Source organism: Lynx rufus, unplaced genomic scaffold, assembly GCF_022079265.1.
Source record: "Lynx rufus isolate CCGP_SWC_20201006 ecotype Redwood Valley unplaced genomic scaffold, mLynRuf1.p SCAF_6, whole genome shotgun sequence".
Taxonomy (NCBI): Eukaryota; Metazoa; Chordata; class Mammalia; order Carnivora; family Felidae; genus Lynx; species Lynx rufus.
Window position 1 is genome coordinate 39,173,615 of NW_025814878.1, and position 21,085 is coordinate 39,194,699.

The 21,085-nt window shown below is 35.8% G+C and overlaps 1 protein-coding gene across 2 annotated transcripts in view; it reads left to right on the plus strand.

The window, feature by feature from the left end:
- The window catches only part of CEP85L (centrosomal protein 85 like), a 171,524-nt gene that overhangs the window by 133,019 nt on the left and 17,420 nt on the right, over positions 1-21,085 (plus strand). For both annotated transcript variants that reach the window (XM_047102456.1, XM_047102457.1), the window contains 4 exons: positions 1,889-2,041; positions 4,112-4,266; positions 8,591-8,708; positions 9,754-9,804. In XM_047102456.1, the coding sequence (XP_046958412.1) occupies positions 1,889-2,041; positions 4,112-4,266; positions 8,591-8,708; positions 9,754-9,804 (477 nt within the window). The remainder of the gene's footprint in view (positions 1-1,888; positions 2,042-4,111; positions 4,267-8,590; positions 8,709-9,753; positions 9,805-21,085) is intronic.

The window sequence follows — 21,085 nt, forward strand, 5'->3', positions numbered from 1 at the left end:
GTGGTACCAGAGAGGCCGAGTGTGTGTTGGGTGGCTGGAGGGTAAAACAGATAAAGGGGGTGAAGAGTATACTTACTTTGATGAGCACTGAGGAATGTATATATTTGTTGAATTATTGTACACCTGAAACTAAAATAACACTGCATGATAATTATCCTCCAATAAAAAAAAGAGAAAAGGGGAGAAAAAAGGGAATGGCATTATGTGGTCTTTCAGATGATTACCAGTCACAACAACCTGTGAGTTCTGAAAGATCACAAATTATCACAGCATCACATTTGCCTTTAATACAGAGAAAGCCCCAGTAAATATTAGAACTTAACTATTTTATCAATGTTGCTCTTTACCCAAGTTAATAAATATATCTTAAAGTTGTTGATGGAATGAATAGATGAAAGGAGAGGTGATTTGTTTTTCCAATTGAACTTGTTTTAATAAAAGTTGTTACACAGTGGACTTAAAAGAAATTAGATAAGACATGAAAGAAACCAGATTGTGCACAAGTGTTAGCTTTAATAAAATTTGGGAAAGTGAACTATTATACTACTAATTATTGACACTTATTTCCCTGGTGAATATGGGAAAAGGATGTTAAAACCTGTAAGTTTTTGGAAGACTAGTAATTTAAGGTGAATAAGAGTCTGGAGTTTACTTTTCAGGTAACTGTGTACACATGTTATTTGTAATTGATCTGAAATATGAAAGAACTTTGAATTTGTGCTATGAAATTTAAAGATCGTATATTTCAGGTGGAAAGGTGAAAAAATTAGTACATAAAAATCTGAGGTTCACCCTTCACAAATTAAGATATACTGGAATCATGTACCATATAGTGTTCTATAATAGGTGTTCAATTAACATGTTCTGTCAATCCTAAAATGACATCAGTGGTATGGCAAACCTTTATCATATGTAACTTTGAGAAAAAAAAAATATGTTGCAAATTCAATTATGACCTAATAAATACCTTAACAGTAGTCTTGGCTTGAAGTATGGACTGGTCTCACTAGTGCCCATATCTCTTTCCAAGTATCTGGTGATTTTTGTATGTTCTCCTGGTTTTGATTGCATTTCTTGAGTACATGATAAACAATTTCTTTGCAAGTCAGTAACAAAACAGCTTTAATTACTTTTAGGTATCTTCCTTCCTTCTTTTTTTTTTTTTTTTTTTTAAGTTTACTTATTTTGATAGATCATGCGTGCAAGGTGGTGTAGGGGCAGAGAGAGAGAGGGAGAGAGAGGAAATCCCAAGCAGGCTCCACACTGACCTGAGCCAAAGTCGCTAACCTGACTGAGACACCCAGGGGCCCCGGGTATCTTCCTTTCTTATTTCACATGAAATGTTTGGATATAGCTTTGTTAGAAATAAGAAATTGAAGTCATCCCTCCAGAGACGAATATTTGCTTCATTGATTTTAAAATTCAAATTTAAAATTCTTAAATTAAACCCTGTGGCTCTATTTCTTTGTCTTTCCAGATTGTAACTTTTTTTTCCACGCCAAATTATAATGTAATATTTTAAGGTATTTTAAATATCATTCAAACTCAGCCCATAGTTGCAACATATACACAGTGTTGAAATGACAGAGATGAATAGCTTTGACCAAGTTTGTACATGTGCAGGCAATAAAAGCTATGTCATCCCTGCTACCTGGCTAACTGCAGTTCATAGGATGCCATCAGTTGCGAAAGCAAACAAAAATTTCAAAAAATTTCTTGACTTCAGTGATATGACAGTTTCTAAAAATGTGAATCTTAGAATTGATGAAATAAGGTGAATCTTACCTGAGTTGGTGCTAGTCTAAACTATAACCTGGAACTGTTGGTTCTGTTGTTATTTTTCTTAATGGCACAAAGCCTCTGAAGATCCATAATCTTTTTTCTTTAGCTTAAAACCAGAGATAGATATATCAGTAGCCTGAAAAAGAAATGTCAGAAGGAATCCGAACAAAATAAAGAAAAGCAGAGAAGAATTGAGACCTTGGAAAAGTATCTGGCTGATCTTCCAACTCTAGATGATGTACAGAGTCAGAGTCTTCAGGTAACATGAAATAAAATGCTCACTTTTAAATGACTTGAAAACGTAACCACTTTATTAGGTTGACTCTTTAGAAACTTCATAATTTTTAGAATTTAAAATTTTGGTTCTACATTTGGCTAATTATATTAAATTGATGTGTTTAATTGCTGTCTTTAGAATTAACTTTAATTAGAAACTTTAAGCATGAGTGTATCTTTCTTGTTGTTAATTAATATATGGTTATTTGCCTGAAAAACCTGTATGTTAACTCTTTTACTTAACATTTTACTCTAAAAGGTAGTTTCTGAACCAGTCTCACAGCCCCATCCCACACATACATGCATGCACCATATGTTCTCTGGCTTTACCCAATAATCTCTGGCTCAGCCAAGGCTCAACAAGACGTTTTTTGACTGTCTTTCCAGGTATTTGTTTTCTTCATTCATCTTAACCTTTCCATAAATTCGTACACCTTAGTCTGTGGTCTCCATTCACTCCTCTTACCTCTTCTGACCATTTTTCTTTTTTACAAGTACCTTATCCAGAGTCTTTCTACCAACTCTGGTGAAGCCTTTCTTCTCAAAACCTTATTTATAAATCTGTGAAACTTACTCTTCAGTCTTTTTCAGTTTTTCTAATCATGAAATTCTCAACCTCAGTGCTATTGACATTAAAGGGTGGATAATTTTTGTTCTAGGATTTTGTCCCGTGCATTAAAGGATGCTTAACAGCATTTCTGGCCTCTACCTGCTAGATGCCAGTAGCACTGCTCCTTCCCTCCTGCCTCCCCAAAACCAAAAATGTCTACAAAAATTTCCAAATATCACCTTGGGGGAGAAATCACTCTCAGTTGAGAATCATTGGTTTAATCCATGGAGGGTCATCATTTTACAGACTCTAGGCCTACAAGGGATTCTCTGTCTATAAGACTAAGAGAGGATAATGTCAGGAAGGAACTAAAGAAGTACCACAGGAGTTGGCATGAGCAGGAACAGAGAGGAATATAGATGTAAAAACACATGTTCATACCACCTTACACCATTAGGTTGGCTAATAAAAAAAAAAAAAAAGAAAAGAAAAAAGAAAGTAACAGGTGTTGTGACAATGTGAGGAAATTAGAATCCTTGTGCACTGTTGATGGGAATGTAAAATAGTGTAGCCACTGTGGAAAACCATATGATATGCTTCTTTAAACAATAACCATCAATTCCTCTTCTGAATATATACCCAAAGGAGTTGAAAGCAGAGTCTCAAACAGATGTTTGTACATACATATGTTCATAATAACATTATTTGCAACAGCCAAAAGATGGAAGCAACCCAATCGCTGATGGATAAAATGTCGCATATCCATATAATTCACCTATAAAAAAGAATGAAATTCTGAAACATGAATAAACCTAAGGCCATTGGGCTAAGTGAAATCAGCCAGACATAAAAAGATAAATATGGTATGAGGTGCCTAAAGTAGTCGAATTCATAAAGACAGAAAGTCAAAGTGTGGTTGCTGGAGACTGAGGGCAGAGCTGGAAGGGGAGTTGTTAATGAATATAGTTTGTTTTGCAAGATGAAAAGAGTTCTGGTGATTAGTTGTACAACAATGTGAATGTAATAATACTATTTATTGTACATTTAAGCATGGTTAAGATGGTAAATTTTGTGTTCTGCATATTTTAGCATAATTAAAAATAAAATTTTTAAAGTATCCCCAAATTGAGATCATTTACCTTTCTCTCTGTCCTCTAGAAATTTCTGACCCCATTCTTTTCTTCTTCGTAATCTCATTCTCCTAGCTCCTGTTACACACAAAGGAAGAAATAAAGTATTATTAAGTGCTCTAGATAAATGATCTAGAGATCATTTACCTTTCTCTCTGTTCTCTAGAAATTTCTGACCCCATTCTTTTCTTCTTCGTAATCTCATTCTCCTAGCTCCTGTTACACACAAAGGAAGAAATAAAGTATTATTAAGTGCTCTAGATAAAATATACTGTGATTTTAATCACAAGCTTGTTAATTTAGAACACACAGTTTCTAGCAGAAACACATTTAATATTCTATGTGTTATAAACTTTAAGAATTTTCTCCTTAGCTTCAGATTCTAGAAGAAAAAAATAAGAATTTGCAAGAGACTCTGCTGGATGCAGAAAAAAAGCTTGAAGAGATCAAAAAACAGTGTCAAGAAAAAGAGGCACAACTAATATGCCAGAAAAAGAAAGAAAAGGAGTTGGTAACTACAGTTCAGAGGTAAACAAACCTTTAGTAATTTTTTATTTTTGTTACTCATATTTTTCATAAAGCATTTCACTTAAGATACATTAATTTGTAATTATTACTATATTGTTATCTTAAAGGTGAACTCTTTTTATTTTTTTTTAATATGAAATTTATTGTCAAATTGGTTTCCATAGTAGGGGACTTTTATTTATTTATTTTTATTTTTATTTTTATTTTTATTTTTATTTTTATTTTTATTTTTTTTATATGAAATTTCTTGTCAAATTAGTTTCCATAGTAGGGGACTTTTATTTATTTTTTTTAATTTTTTTTTAATATGAAATTTATTGTCAAATTGAAAGGTGAACTCTTAAGAACTGTAAGTATTATGTCATTGAAGCAGGTTGTCTTGGCTATGATTTCACATTTTATTTATTTATTTTTAATTTTTTTTTTTCAACGTTTTTTATTTATTTTTGGGACAGAGAGAGACAGAGCATGAACGGGGGAGGGGCAGAGAGAGAGGGAGACACAGAATCGGAAACAGGCTCCAGGCTCTGAGCCATCAGCCCAGAGCCCGACGCGGGGCTCGAACCCACGGACCGCAAGATCGTGACCTGGCTAAAGTCGGACGCTTAACCGACTGCGCCACCCAGGCGCCCCTGATTTCACATTTTAATGCAACATACTGACATCTTGCCAAAAGTTTTAGATGAGAATGGTGAAAATGTAACACCCCCCACTGCCAAAACAAAAACAAAAACAAAAACACAGTTAGAAACTGAAAGTATTAACACAATCTGATGGCTTTGCCAAAAAGTAAGTAAACAAAGAGAAGCAAATACTCAGACTGCACTCCTTAATGAGATACATCAAAGTGAAATAATTGACTCCCATTTTCCCTTACTGTAGAACAACAGGTATGGCTATTTTGTCATGTATCTTCCAAGTTTACTCATGTATCTTGCCTAATGGTACTCTTCTCTTTTAAATTAATATAGTTAGAATGACAGGGAATATCATTTATTAGTATATTTAGCTAATTAATCTGGAAAATTAATACTAGATTGCTAAAAAACCTAGAGAACTATGTTATATATGCAACTACATGCACTCTGTTTTATAAAACTTAAACCTTAATAGATGATCAAATATAAATAGCCAAAACTATACGGAAGAATAAGACAACAAAGCAACAAAAACTAAATTTAAGAAATATACTCCTCATGCTTTTACCAATTGCATGTAACTCTAATCAAAATCCATCTGATAATTCCGTGTTAATATTGCTTTACTACTTTGAAAGCCTTAAATATGCCTGGTCTACTCTTTTTCTTAGATTTCAGTGCAGAAAACATCTGCTTCTGAGACATTATGGTCTTCAGTGTTTCTAATCTCTGCTTCAAAAAATTCATACAATTTTTTTTAATGTTTATTTATTTATTTTGAGTGAGAGAGTGAGTGGAGGAGAGGCAGAGAGAGAGTGAGATCGAATCCCAGGCAGGCTCCCCGCCGTCGGTACAGAGTCCACGCGGGGCTTGTTCTCACAAATCATGAGATCATGACCTGAGCTGAAATCAAGAGTCCATCACTTAACCGACTGAGCCACCCAGGTGCCCCCTAAAATTCATATACTTTTAGCTTTACATTTATTTTTCCCTTGGTTTTTGCTTTCTTGCTCTTTAATTTCCCTTCCTATAACTCCACATCTTATAGTCTATTCTCTATTCTCAGAACAGCTTCCTGACCTCCACTATTTCAACCATATGTTCTTTTTCTTTCTTAGAGAAAATGAGAAGAGATTTTATAGGGCATTTTGATCACAAACTCAAACTGTGCCATTTTATGAATAGAATTAGGAACACTTGAATATAATTAGTTTTGTTCCATTGTGTGCTTTTATATATTTAATATGATATTATACCTTCTCTTTTATTTAGATTTTCTCAAATATCTAAAAATCAGATATTTAGATTTTCTCAAAATTGAGCTTAGTCTTTTTCATTAGACTTAGTACAGTGCATTTCAGAATCCGTGTTCCATTTTTTTACCTTGATACTTTCAGAGATGTTAGCATCCCAGAAATTTTCTTTTAATTTCAAGTAGATATAAAAGACCAAATAAGGTCTTCTGTAATTCTTCAGTACTTATATAGCTATGGTGTCACTTGAACTTGGAGGTAAGGGTGTTATTTCAGTTTCCTCAGCTATATGATAAACTGAAGTTCTTGTTTCCAGAAGAACTTCAGATGTGTATGTGACTATGAATTATATCATTACATTTATCTGTGCCTATGTAATGTCTCTAAGTTTCCCACTTTATTAATATATGAAAACTCTTGGTATTTAAACATCAGATAAAATTTTTCATTAGAAGTGAAAATGTAAGTAAGATATGTGGGTGGGATCCCTAGTAATAAAGTTGATACCTTTGCTATTCAAGAGATTTATTACTTTCCTAAGTGAGCATGCTTCATAATATAAACAAAACAAGAATGTGTACATGAAAAAAGACTTACTTGGTACTTTTTCATGACACAGTATGTTGTTCCCTTCTCATAGCTGGTTCCTTTTTTTAAAGACCTTAATAGTTTTTAATGTAATTTATTTTTCTTAGAATGTTGTAACTACATAGAAGCAGTGTATTGACACTGATTTGGAGGGAGAAAGCTCATTCTGAAATAGAAATAATACACTTGTCACTTTTCGACTGAAAAAGCAAATAGTTTTATGACAAGTAACAATATATTACAAAGCAGTGCACTGCATTCATAATACATGAAAATTTGTCTGGTGCCATTATTTAGTAACATATTGGAAGCGCTTTTGTGCCAGGTAGGACTGTCAGTTCTTTGCCCAGAATGTAGGTATGGCACTTCTTTCACTTCTTTATTTTTAGAAGAGAGAGAAAGCACAGGAAAGCCATAATACTTGAAAGAAGAAAAATAAGGGCTAGTATCCAAAATCTATAAAGAACTCACCAAACCCCACACCCGAAAAACAAATTATCCAGTGAAGAAATGGGCAGAAAACATGAATAGACACTTCTCTAAAGAAGACATCCAGATGGCCAACAGGCACATGAAAAGATGCTCAACGTCACTCCTCATCAAGGAAATACAAATCAAAACCATACTGAGATATCACCTTATGCCAGTCAGTGGCTAAAATGAAGAGCTAAGATATTGTGGTTTATATACACAATGGAATACTACTTGGCAATGAGAAAGAATGAAATATGGCCTTTTGTAGCCACGTGGATGGAACTGGAGAGTGTTATGCTAAGTGAAATAAGTCATACAGAGAAAGACAGAGACCATATGTTTTCACTCTTATGTGGGTCCTGAGAAACTTAACAGAAGACCTTGGGGGAGAGGAAGGGGAAAAAAAGGGAGCCAAACCATAAGAGACTCTTAAAAACTGAGAATAAACTGAGGGTTGACGGGGGTGGGAGGGAGAGGAGGGTGGATGATGGGCATTGAGGAGGGCACCTGTTGGGATGAACACTGGGTGTTGTATGGAAACCAATTTGACAATAAATTTCATATTAAAAAAATAAAAAAAATAATGAAAATACCAAAACCCAAACTGTAAGAAGTGTGTTTCTTTTAGTGCTCTGCAACTCTTAAGTCTGATTGTAAGCTAGAGTGGAACTATTCCGAGGTGTCTTTCTGTTTTGATTTTGGTCATTATTGTTAATGGTGTCGTTCCTTTTAACCAGAACATGACTTATTCTTTCTTTTCTCAAGATTAACATGTTTTTTTCCCTTTCAATCTTTTAATATACCCGAGGGGCTTCCTTTTGTTGTTTTCTCTCTGTAATTCAAGTCTCTGCCATGAATAGCAGAGGAATAATACATTGCTGCTGTTATTGATGAAGGAGAAATGTAATAATTCTACTGGTTTTGGCAACAACTATCCTTACAAACAAACTTTGGCTGAGCTCAGAATGAAGGTAAAAGACATGTATCCATATAATTAGGCTCCCAAACAAAATCATCTTAATCAAGGAATTCTGCTTTTGCAGGAGAAAGAACAGGATTTGGACTGCAGAGCTCAGATTAGGGTCATAAGGAACTTCATTAGGGCCTAAGGATGTCACACACTAAGCAGCTTTGGATTCTGGTCTCAAATCTGTCATTTCTAAAAAGATGACCAGCGTCCATTGTATTTTTTACTTCTATGAGATGTAGGTGCTCATTCTTATTCATATGGAGTCTGTAGGTCTTCATTATCACTCAGTTAAAAAATATTATAGGCCCTAAGAAGGGACTATCTTTTATGTTGAAGTCATCTACCAAAATCAGCACATAGAGTGGGTTTTCTTTATTTAATTGTCTTTCTAAAACATACAGCTTGCAGCAAAAAGTAGAAAGATGCCTTGAAGATGGAATTCGCCTTCCCATGTTAGATGCAAAACAGCTTCAAAATGAAAATGATACCCTGAGAGAACAAAATGAGAATGCTAGTAAGGTCAGTTGATGTCTTTGATAATAAATATGAAATCTGTGTTATGTTGGTTATGTGTGTATGGACATATAAGTTATAGTTACTTTATATTTTTGTTAATAATAACTTAGTTTGAATGTTTTTATTTGGAAAGAAAATGACTCTTTTATTTATACTTTTTAAAATGTTTAATTTGTGCATGAGTGGGGTGGGGGGACGGGGTGCAGAGAGCAAGGAGGAGACCGAATCCTAAGCAGGCTCCATGCTGTCAGTGTGGAGCCCAATGCAGGGCTTGAATTCAAAAACTGTAAGATCATGACCTGTAGCCAAGATAAAGAGTAAGATGCCTAATCGACTGAGCCACCCAGGTGCCCCTATTTAATGTGTTTTTTGTTTTTTGTTTTTTTTGAGAGCAAGAGTGAGAGCAGGGGAGGGGCAGAGGGAGAGGAGGAAAGAGAGAATCTTGAGGCTCAATGCCCAGTGCAGAGCCCGATGCAGGGCTCAATCTCACAACCATGAGATCATGACCCTGAGTCAAAATCAAGAGTTGGACAGTCAATGACTGAGCCACCCAGGCTCCCCACGTTTTTTTAAGTAGGCTCCACACCCAATGTTGGACTTGACCTCACAACCCCGAGATCAAGAGTCACATACTCTACTGACTGAGCCAGCCAGTCTCTCTGAAAATGACAATTTAAGTAAATTTAAATAATTCAAATTTTTGTTAAAGCCAAACTAGGAAGAAATTATATTGCCTTTTAGCAAAACAAAAGGGTTTCTTTTCCTTCCTAAATTGTTCGACTTCTGTCTCAAAGTTATTTTTATAAATTACATAGAGTTTTATCAAGAAGTAGAAGAAAACTTTTGCAGATTTATGTATGTGTGATCCAGATAATATGTCTATTTAAAGGATACTTGGTATGAATAATTTTGTAAAAAAAATCATACCCTGATTTAAAAAAATAAATTCATTATTTCCTGTGTTTTCCTTTGTTTTCTAAATATTGGTACTTTTCAAAAACAGTGGAAAAATTTTTAATTCACACTGATAATATTTTCTGTGTTTTAGATAATAGACAGCCAACAAGATGAGATTGAAAGAATGATTTTAGAAATTCAGGTAAGGAATGTTTTGTGCATATTTTAATTTAGCTGTATGCTGATTTACTCTTAGTGGCTATATAATCTAAAAATATTAAAGCATATATGTATTTATATGAAAAGATTAATAGCACTTGAAGTTACAAATTCTTTAATATTAATCTTTTACTTTTTTAGAATGAAAATGCTCTTTGGTAAATCAGTCATTCAAAATATTTTGAAGATTATTCTTTATTCCTTACCTTTCCTGCTTTTAATTGGGTGTAGTCTACTACTGAGAACACATTGGTTAATGTGTGATCCGATCATCAGTGATCTACTTATTAAAGATCACGGACTGTTTCCAGTCTATTGTGACTGGCCAACACTTTTCTTCCTTCTTGTATTATTCCTTCTATATTATCGAAGTATAACATGTTGTTTACATATTTGTGTTTTTACCTCCTGCTTAGTTTCCTGGGAGACTGTCATAGCTCATTTGCATATCTAGAGGTTAGAGTGTCTGATTCATAATACACAATCCAAAATTTGTGGATTAAATGGATTTTCATTTTTTTTTTATTGATTTGCCAGATACTTACTGAGCACCTACATCTGTGTCAGGCACTGTTCTTGGCACTGGGGATTCATCAGTGAACAAAGCAAGTCCTGGCTATTCTAGTGGGATGAGATGGACAAAATGGAAATATAATGTCAAGGAATGATTTGTACCGTTAAAAAAGTAGGGTAGAGAACAATGAATAGACAGTGCTGCATTAGATACAGTGGTCATGAAGTTTTTCCTGAGGAAGTAATATTTGAACAGAGTTCTGGATGAAGACATCCAAGGGAAGAGCATTTCAGGCAGAGCCACCAGTGCCTGAAGGTGTCTTTTGTACTCCATGACCAGCAAAAAGGCTGCTAGTCTGGAGTAGTGCAGTGATTGTGAAGAAGAGTGGTGAGAGGTGATGGTGAAAAGTAGTCTGGGGCTAGATGTTCTTTGTATTTTATTCTGTGTATGATGGAAAGCCGTTGGACATAATTTTGCTGAATAATTTTATTTTTTTTGTACCTCCTAATTGTTTTACTTCTTAAAAATGGAAGTAAAGGGGCGCCTGGGTGGCTCAGTCGGTTAAGTGTCCGACTTCGGCTCAGGTCATGATCTCATGGTCTGTGAGTTCGAACCCCGCATCGGGCTCTGTGCTGACAGCTCAGAGCCTGGGGCCTGTTTCGGATTCTGTGTCTCCCTCTCTCTCTGACCCTCCCCCGTTCATGCTCTGTCTCTCTCTGTCTCAAAAATAAATAAACGTTAAAAAAAAAATTTAAAAAAAAATGGAAGTAAAGAATAAAAAGATAAATGGTTTAAGTGTCAGAATTATAGATGGTATACTTTGTCTTTTGCTCATGTTAAGTGATTTATCATTTTAATCACACAGTAGGCCAGTTCAACAAGTGTGTGGGCCTGCTGGATTGGTTCACAAGGTTATACTCTTTAATCTGCATTCCTGTAGACATAACTTCAGTTGTTCTACAAACCATTCAAATCACAAAATGGTTAGGTTCCTTCAGCCATTATTATTTGATTTATTATAGGCCATAATAAAAGAAATTTATATTTCACTTGGTAACATTTTCTAAGAAATCAGTCAAATAAAAGTTATCTCCATCCAAATTAAGGACAGTGAAGATGGTCCTTTGACACTGAAATTTTGGTGGCTAAGACTTGTAAGAGTTTATTAATTCATCACATACTATCTCTCACATTACAGATTATCAGGATGTATTTATATTAATTGAAATATGCCTTTTACTTATTTGTGGTGGCATCTTAATACAATTTATTTTTACATATCAACCAAGTCTTTTAGTCACATTTAAATATCATGACCATATATAAATGAATATGTAGAAGAATATGTAATTATATGCCATTCTATTCTTTGATCTTAACATGCTTGAGTAAACATTTCTTTATTTTTTCAAACTAATTAATGAATGAAAATCAAATTATTGAGATGCATTTATTTCCAAATATTTGGGGCCAGACAATATACTCATTAATTCTGTTGTCTTGTTTTTTTAAGCAATGAGTAAGTCATTGTGGCCATCTAGATCTATAGATCTTGTATATGGTTTGCTAACAGAGACAGATAGCAAATGTTGATAACTGTCCAAGGTAGCTATATTTATCAAGATATTTAAATAGAAAATTATAGAGGATGACAAATATGCTTAAAATGATGACAAAATTTTTTGCTTTGTGTTTCTTATGAAAACTTTTGAGTTTTTGGCCCCTTACAGTTAAAAAAGCTAGTTTTTTTATTTGGTGGTTTCTGATGAATATAAAAGATGTGTTCTCTGTGAACATCTAAAAATATTGCTTATTCTAAAAAATTGATACTAGTTATTTCCCTAGCATTGGAAATCACAGAGAGAATCTTTATTATTTTTTAAATATTTTCTTTTATTTATTTTTGAGAGCAAGAGAACACAAGTGAGAGAGGGGCAGAGAGAGGGAAACACAGAATCTGAAGCAGGCTCCAGGCTCCAAGCTGTCAGCACAGAGCCTGATGTGGGGCTCCAACTCATGAACCATGAGACCATGAATTAAGCCAAGGTTGGAAGCTTAACTGAGCCACCCAGGCATCCCACAGAGAGAATCTTAAAGAGAACACTTTGAGTTGAAGAAGAATTTTTGTCGCTTTGTACTATAGTTAATGGGCTTATTATCAAGTTGATACACATAATAGAGCAGTTCCCTTTAATTACTAGTTATTTAAAACTGCCTAGTCTTGGGGCACCTGGCTGGGTCAGTCAGTTAAGCCTCCAACCTCCTCTCAGGTCACAATCTTGCAGTTCGTTCCTGACTTTGAGCCCCGCATCAGGCTCTGTGCTGAAAGCTCAGAGCCTGGACCCTGCTTTGGATTTTGTCTCTTTCTCTCTGCCTCTCCCCTTCTCACCCTATGTCTGTCTGTCTGTCTCTCTGTCTCTGTCTCTCTCTCTCTCTCTCTCTCTCTCCCTCCCTCCCTCTCCCTCCCTCTCCCCACCCCCCCTTTCAAAAATAAATAAACATTAAAAAAAAATTTTCCCCTTAACTGCCTAGTCTTTTCCCCACCTGCTTACATAAGGAATGGCCAGCCTTACTTCTGTATAGATTATGATGTCCTTCCTATATGCTATAGCTGTTTTTAATTTCTTCAAATTCCTTTGCATGACACAAAAAAATACCTTATAATGAGGTATTTTAGAAATGTTATTTGCAAAGTAACACAAAATACATTATAGTGAGTGATAGTAGAGCTTTCCAGCCATTTTTTTAAACATGAATTAATACAATTACTTTAAAAAAAGTTTTTTTAGAGTTTATTTATTTATTTAGAAAGAGAGGATGCAAGCAAGGTAGAGGCAAGAGAGAGAGCCTCCCAAGCAGGTGTGGAGCTTGATCCCACAAACTAGGGGATCATGACCTGAGCTGAAATCAAGAGTTGGTTCCTTAACTGACTGAGCCACTAGGTGCCCCGAGTTATACATTAAGCTATCAGTACAATATTAAATTTATTGTAAAATTTCACTGCTATTATAATTTGCATGTTCTTTGTTCATCCACAGTGCCAGGAAGTTCTTCCATTTTAGAGGGTTTAGTAGACAAAACGAATGTAGTATTAGTAGAAGGTCATGTTTCACTACTTCTTTATGTCCCTGCAAACTATTGAGATGACCAAATTTGTTCAAATTCCATTTGGCTGACTTTTGGAGTATTGCATTGCCTTGGGTGTAAGCAGGTTATTCTTACAGTTTAAATTTTATGACAAAAGAGAAAAATGAAATCCCTTGCCATATTCATTTTTTGTCCAATTTATAGGAGATAAAAATAAGGCATTGTTACAGAGTTGAAAGTGCTATATTTAAAATACAGCTGTCGCTTACCACTATGTACCAGAAGTCAAATAAATACATAGCTGGTTTAGGTCAGTGGCACATTTATTGATTCTGATGTTGGGGAGAAATCAGTCTTCTCTTAATTATATTTGTTGTTGAATATAGAAAGGTAGTACTTTATGTAAAAGTATCCTGATTTTGAAACTGAGTTTAGTGCTGTAAAAATACAGATTTGTCTACTATTTTGTTCACCCATCAAGGTGATGTTAACAGGCATGCAACTTGTTTATTCATTGATCCTTTAGAAATAATGCTTTTGTCTACATTTATGAAACCAGTATAGCTAAACTGGTTTCAAAAACCAGAAGTTTTTCTTCTGTCAGTGTACAGTATAAAAAGATATTTTGTAATAGAACATTCCCCATCCTTTCCATAAATGTGACTTCAGTCGGAATGTGAATTAGTTCATTGGGCATTGCCTTCCCTCCTATTTATTCCTTAAAAGCACATTTCACCTGTATAAATAATCCTGTTTCCAGTGAGCTGTTATCATTTTGTATAACTATTATAAGCTTTCGGCAGAGGACATACAGAATAAAAAAGTTTGTTAGATATACTTGTTTTTCCTAACATACTGAAATTGTTTTTTCACTGAAAGAGTTTTCCCATTTAAATTGACCTTCTGAGTTGACAGCTATCAATGAACATTGTAACAATAAAAGATACAATAATGCTTTAAGGTCATTAAGACTGTTCACTTTTAAAGGCATGGTTGGAACCACCAATCTCAAAACTGTAACAGCCTGTCCTATTTATATCACTTCAAGAGAACATGTTTTCACAGCCTCCAAAGATTTTATTCCAATATTTAGCAAGTCTCTCTTAAAGCCTTCATCCAGCAGGTTTTCTCAGTAGAAACAGTGGGAAAATGGATCATAAACCTTTAGAATGTCTTATAAGCAGAATTTAACTTTCCTTTAACCTAAATAGATAAATTGGTTTAATATTTTCACTTTATTATTATGTGATGTTTACCTCCTGTTTTTATGTTATCCTAGTTTTGTGATGTGACCTGACATGAAGTTCTTCCTTCCTAGTTTTTTTTAAATTTTTAAAACATTTTACCTTTGTGAAATTGCTTTTATAATGCATGAAAAGCTAAAAATATTCTGATCAGAAATTAATACTAATTTTTGAAAAACCTAGCAACCAAACAGTGTCTTTTATCAAAGGAAAAGTAGTTTTTAAAAAAATAAGCTTTCTTGCCAATGTTTGTACTTCTAAAGAGAACAGTCTTTCATGTACATGCAGGCCTGTTACAGGCACATTATAGTTGTTAATTAAAATGTGAAAAACATAAAAGAGGTGCCTGTAACTTCTGAAAAATTATTTGTGTCTAAGGTGGGGAGCTCTGAGGCAGGAAGAGAGTCCACTCACTTGAATCAAGAAGGAATGTTCTCGAGCTTGTTGTGTGCTATGAGTGGTCACCAAAGCTGTTTGAACATTCACATTATTTAGATTTCTGGGCCCCACTGGGAACCCGATGACTCAGTATCTCTGGGGTGAATCTTGAAATGTGCACTGTTAGCATGTTCCCCGGGCAGTGCTTCCTTGGCCTGGCAGCATCCTCCACTTGGTGCCACTAGGAAGTGTGGTCGGGGTCCTTGGGAGGGAGGGGGTGGGGGGCCTGGGGCTCATTGCTCCCAAAGTGGGAATTGACTGGGAAGACTGAGATTTAAAAGAAAAAAAGAGAGAGAGAAGTAGTTCTGAGAAACCTGGGTGTGTTCTCGACACATTTAAGTTGTTTTGGTAGTTCTTGCTTGTAAGCCTGAAAGCAGATCAAGAGCTTACGAACAGGAACCTGGCAGGTTGTTTTTTCTTTATATTGTGCCAATTTTTAAATAACAGCTTTACTGAGATAGAATTCACATAGTCTGCAATTCACCCATTTAAAGTGTACAATTCAGTAATTTTTAGTATGCTCAGATACATGGAACCAAGACCACAGTCAATTCTGGAACCTTTTTATCACCTCATAAACCCCCTTACCTTTAGTTGTCACTCCCTTAAACCCTGTTTCCTCCCCATCCATCTCAATCACTAATCTGCTTCCCATCTTTATAGATTCGCCTGTTCTAGACATCTCATATAAATGTAATATGTGATCTTTTGTGACTCTTTCCTTGACCACACATTAACTGCCAGCTGATTGCTCTGTTGCTTTCAGTGATGCCCTGTGGTATAAATTGCTTCACAGACCAATGTATTCTGGTTCCTTTGGAAGAAGAGCTCCTTAGGTTAATGTTTGAGATTCTTTTCTGTTCCCAGGAGTGCTTTTCCCAGGTATTTCTTTGTCTTTTTCTCTCGAAGAATCTCGCCAGCCAGTAGTTTAGCCTGTACCTTCAATGAATCTAACAGTTTCCTCCCAACTCCCTTTTGCCACAACCTTCACTGTTTTTGAGAGTGCCCTTAGGCATGAACTTCACAGTCGGCTGCACATGAATTCAGTTCCTTTAGAGAGACATTTAGAGCTCTCTATTCTGTGGCTGGCTTCTCTCCAGGCAAAATCTTTGAGCCAGGTCAGTGCTGGTGGGAACAACGTCAAATTTCTGAGTGACTCCAGAAGGTAAACACTCGGTGGAAGGAGAGTGGGCAATAGCTCTAGATCTTGGCTTGCCTTTCCCAGTGTGGAACCCCTGCCACAGAAGCCAAGGCAAGAGCAGTCAGGTCCCCAGTACTCTCCATGATGCTGTACCCAAGGTAAAGCCTCAGTCCGTGAAGGAGCCTGGGCAGAAAGGGAGTCTCCACCTTTTGGCTGTACTGGTCTGGAACTTAGCCTCAGGTGCAGGTAGCAGAGGGCAGGAAGAGAAATGCTGATATCAGCCCCTCCTGGGAAGATAGCTCTCCGCTGGGGAGCTAGGGACAGAGAGCCCAGTGTGTTACTGGCTGTCCCAGTCAGAAGTGAAATTTCCATCTCTCTGAGAGCTGTGAGAACATAAAGATGGAGTGGGTTTTGGTTCAAATATTCTAGACTTTGCTGTTCTTTCAGTAGATTTTCTTGAATATATGTTTATTCATTTGCTGTGTGCTCTTAGGGCCATTTCCAGAAACTTTAAATGTGCTCTTTTATAATTTTCACTGAGGAGTGGGTCTGAGGGGCTCCTCATACTGTCATGCTGGAAGCAGAATTCTCAGATTTTTTTAAAAGTTAAATCAGGTAGTAAGGTGATAGTTAAAGGAATTTGAGCTATACATGGTCTTGGATTATTATAAACAAAAACCTAAAAATAGCAGTTTTAATTGTGTTTGTGTATTCCTTATTTTTTTTATCTTAGAGTTTATAAGTATTTTGAAAATTCTTAATTTTTTAAATGTTTATTTATTTGAGAGAGAGAGAGAGAGAGAGAGAGAGAGGGAGAGAGAGAGAGAGAGAGAGAGACAGAATCCGAAGCAGGCTCCAGGCTCTGAGCTGTCAGCACAGAGCCCAGTGCAGGGCTCAAACTCACAAACCATGAGATCATGACCTGACCCCCAAGTTGGACACTAATCGACTGAGCCACCCAGGCACCCCTGAAAATTCTTTTTATTAGTATGTAGGAAGGAGGAAAAGGGATTTACTATTTCTCCACAATTAGGCTAAAGTGAGAAATGGAGCCCCTAATAAGTGCAGAGGTATCAGTGATGATGCTGATGAGGAATATATTACGTGGCACAGAAACTGTGCTTCTGATTATATTTACTATTTCTAAACCTCAATAGTAAGCTTACAAGGTAAGACAGAGCATCTTTTTATATATGATATAGCCAAGATTTAAAGAGATATGCCTAAGGTCTCAGCTCCAGTTCTAATTCCTGTCTGACCTCAGTTTGTGCTCTTGGCATTGCTCCTGGCTGTTTCAAAGGGAAGCATCCCAAGAGAAAGGAAGAAAGGCACAAGAGGTTAGTCTGATATCTTCCTTATGTAAGCCTTAGGGGAAAGACTTGTTTTAAGGGTCTTCTCCAGGCATGAAAGATCTTAAGCTGGAGCATGTCAGAAAACTAGCCTTGTAGAAGGCACCTTGTGTTCAGTTGCCTAGAAGTAGAATTTGGAAATTTTGCCTCCAAAGTGAAATTTTTAGTGTATTACACTCTGCAATATGGTAGTATCATTAGCTCCTTGAGATTAAGTAAAGTGCCTGGTTTTGTTTTCTGATATATTTATTTAACAGTTTTGTAATAGGTGCACTATGCTCTTTGAATAATCCTTATCCAAATGAACACTAGTACAGTATAGTATAGCCTAGATACTCAGTAACTATTTTTGAATGAATGAATATAGCCTTTTACTTAAAAACTAAATTGGGTTTTAGTTATTTTCTCATCTTTTTTTTGTTCAGTAACTTTAACTGAGTTTCTACCGTGGGCCAGGCATTCTTCTGGTGGATAACTAGAGAACAAAGCAGACCAAAAACCTTTGCCCACAAGAAAATTAAACCCGCAGTGCTGAATTGGAATAGGCTCTTATTTTTTCCAGCTTTATTGAAGTATGATTGACAAAGTTGTAAGATATTTAAAGTGTACATCATGATGATTGGTTATAAGAAATGGGCTCCTTTTAATAGTATAAGAAGAATTAGTGGTTATTGCATAAATATTTTGTACCAAGTGAAAGTCATTTAGGCTTTTGGTTTTAAGCAAAAAACCAATTCACTTTAGCCTAAGCAAAAACAGAACCACTGTGTAGAAAGAACGTAGCGATACTGTGGAACCCATCAGAAGGAATAAAACCAGGCTTCAGGAAAGAAGAGGCTTTGTTGCTTCTCTCATTGCATTCTCTTCTCTCTGTGCACACAGACTCCCTTTATTCTTTAGCTCACATAGCAGAATATAGTTGTCCGCAGCCTCTTACATTCTGTAGTTCATTTCCAATCATGAAGAGATGAACTCCTAGACTCTGCATCCCAGGTTCTCAGGTGTGGTTAAGCGTTCACTCTGCTTGATTCAGTGAGAATCCTGAGAGGTGCAGAATTCTTAAAATATGGCCGCTTGTGACTTGTGGGATTTGAGACTAGGCAGGCACCCAAAATGTCTGTATACACACTGCATAATTTTCACAATACCTTACAAGTTTGGAAATTCTTTCTGATGAACTTGGAACCTAGAAAGGTTGAATAACTTATCCATGGTTGCACAGCACATAAGGTGTAGACCCAGAACCTAGTTTTGTGTTACTACAAAATCTTATGCTGTTACCATTAACTCTATACCTTTTTTTTTTTTTAACTGTTAACTTATTTTTTATTCAGATATATAACATATTAGTTTCAGGCGTACAATCTAATGATTTGTTATTTTATATATTGTGAAATGATCACAATAATCTACTTTATGTCCATCACCACATAGTTTACTTTTTTTTTTTTTGTGATAAGAACTTTTAAGACCTATTCTCTTAGTAATTTTCAAATATAACTGTAGGCATCGTGCTGGACAGTACATCCCCAAGGCCTTATTTTATAACTGGAACTTTATACCTCTTTACCCCCTTTCCCTAATTCCACTCCCCACCCCAACCATTAATTTGTTCTCTGTTATCTCTGAGGATTTTTTGTTTTTTTTTTTTTTTATTTCATAGGTGAGTGAGATCACATGGTATTTGCCTTTCTCTGTCTGACTTACCTCACTTAGCATAATGCCCTCAGGGTCCATCCACCTTGTTGCAGGTGACAAGATTTTCTTGTTTTGTATTGTTGGATTAATATTCCATTTGTATAAACCAGATTGTATATATCACACATTCTTGATCCATTCATCTATCAGTGGATAGTTTGTTTCCATGTCTTGGCTATTAGAAATAATGCTGCAATGAACATGGGGGTGCAGATATCTTTCTGAGTTAGTGTTTTTCAGAAGTAGAATTGCTGAATCGTATAGTAGTTGTATTCTTAATATTTTGAGGAACCTCCATACTTGTTTCCGTAGTGGTTGCACGAGTTTACATTCCCACCAACAATGCACAAGGGTTCCCTTTTCTCCACATCCTCACCAGAGCTTGTTATCTCTTGTCTTTGATAATGGCCATTCTAACTATGTGAGGCGATATCTCATTGTGGTTATGACTTGTATTTCTCTGACAGGTAGTAATGTTAAGCACTTTTTCATGTACCTGTTGGCCATCTGTATATTTTCTTTGAAAAATGTGTATTTAGAATTTCTGCCCATTTTTTAAATTAAAAAAAAATGTTTTTTTGAGAGAGAGAGAGGACGAAGAGCAAGGGAGGGGCAGAAAGAGAGGGAAAGAGAGAATCCCAACGTGGCTCCATGCTGTCGGCACAGAGCCTGATGCAGAGCCCGAACTCAACAAACCGTGTGATAATGATCTGAGCCGAAATCAGGAGTCAGAAGCTTAACCAACTGAGCTACCCAAACGCCCTCGTTTTACTTCATTTTTTGTCAGATTTTTTATTGTTTTTGTTTGCTAATTAAGTTCTATGAGTTCTTTGTATATTTTGGATATTAACCGCTTAACGGATATGATTTGCAGTTATTTTCTCTGATTTGGTAGATTGCCTTTTCATTGTATGTGTGTGTGTGTGTGTGTGGCTATGCAGCAGCTTTTTAGTTTGATGCAGTCCTCCCATCTTTTTATATTTTTGTTGCCACTATTTCTTTTTTATCTTATGTATCCATTAACAAACTATCACAGTTAGTTGTTTCTACTACTTTTGTGTTTTAACCATCATACTAGCCTTATAAGTGATTAACCCACCACCCTTACAGTGTTATTTTGAATTTTAGTATATATTTACTTTTACCAGTGAGATTTATATGTTCACATGTTTTCCTGTTACTAATTAGCACCCTTTCATTTCAGCCTAAAGAAGTCCTTTGAACATTTCTTGTAAGGCTAGTCAAGTGGTGATAAACTCTTTCAGCTTTTGCTTGTCTGGAAAACTCCTTTTTTTTTTTTTAAGTTTTTTTTTTTTTTTTAAGGTTTATTTTTGAGAGGAAGAGAGTGTGTGCGAGTTAAGGAGGGGTAGAGAGAGAGGAGGAGAGAAGTGGGATCAGAGGCTCCGAAGTGGACTCTCTACTGTCAGCATAGATGCAGGGTTCAAACTCCTTAACCATGAGATCATGTCCTGACCCCAAGTGGGAAGCTTAACTGACCAACAGCCACCCAGGTGCCCCTGGAAAATTCTTTATTTCTCCCTCATTTCTGAAGGACAACTTTGTGGGGTTAACTATTTTTGGTTAACAGTACTTTCAACTCTTTGCATAGATTTTGCTGCACCCTCTGGCTTACACAGTTTCTGCTCAAAATCTGTTGAGAATTTTGTAGGGGTTCCCTTGTATATAACAAGTTGTTTTCCTCTTGCTGCTTTTAGGATTCTCTCCTTGTCTTTAACTTTTGAATTTAATCATAATGTGCCCCTTTGGGTCTCATTGGGTTCATCATATTTGGA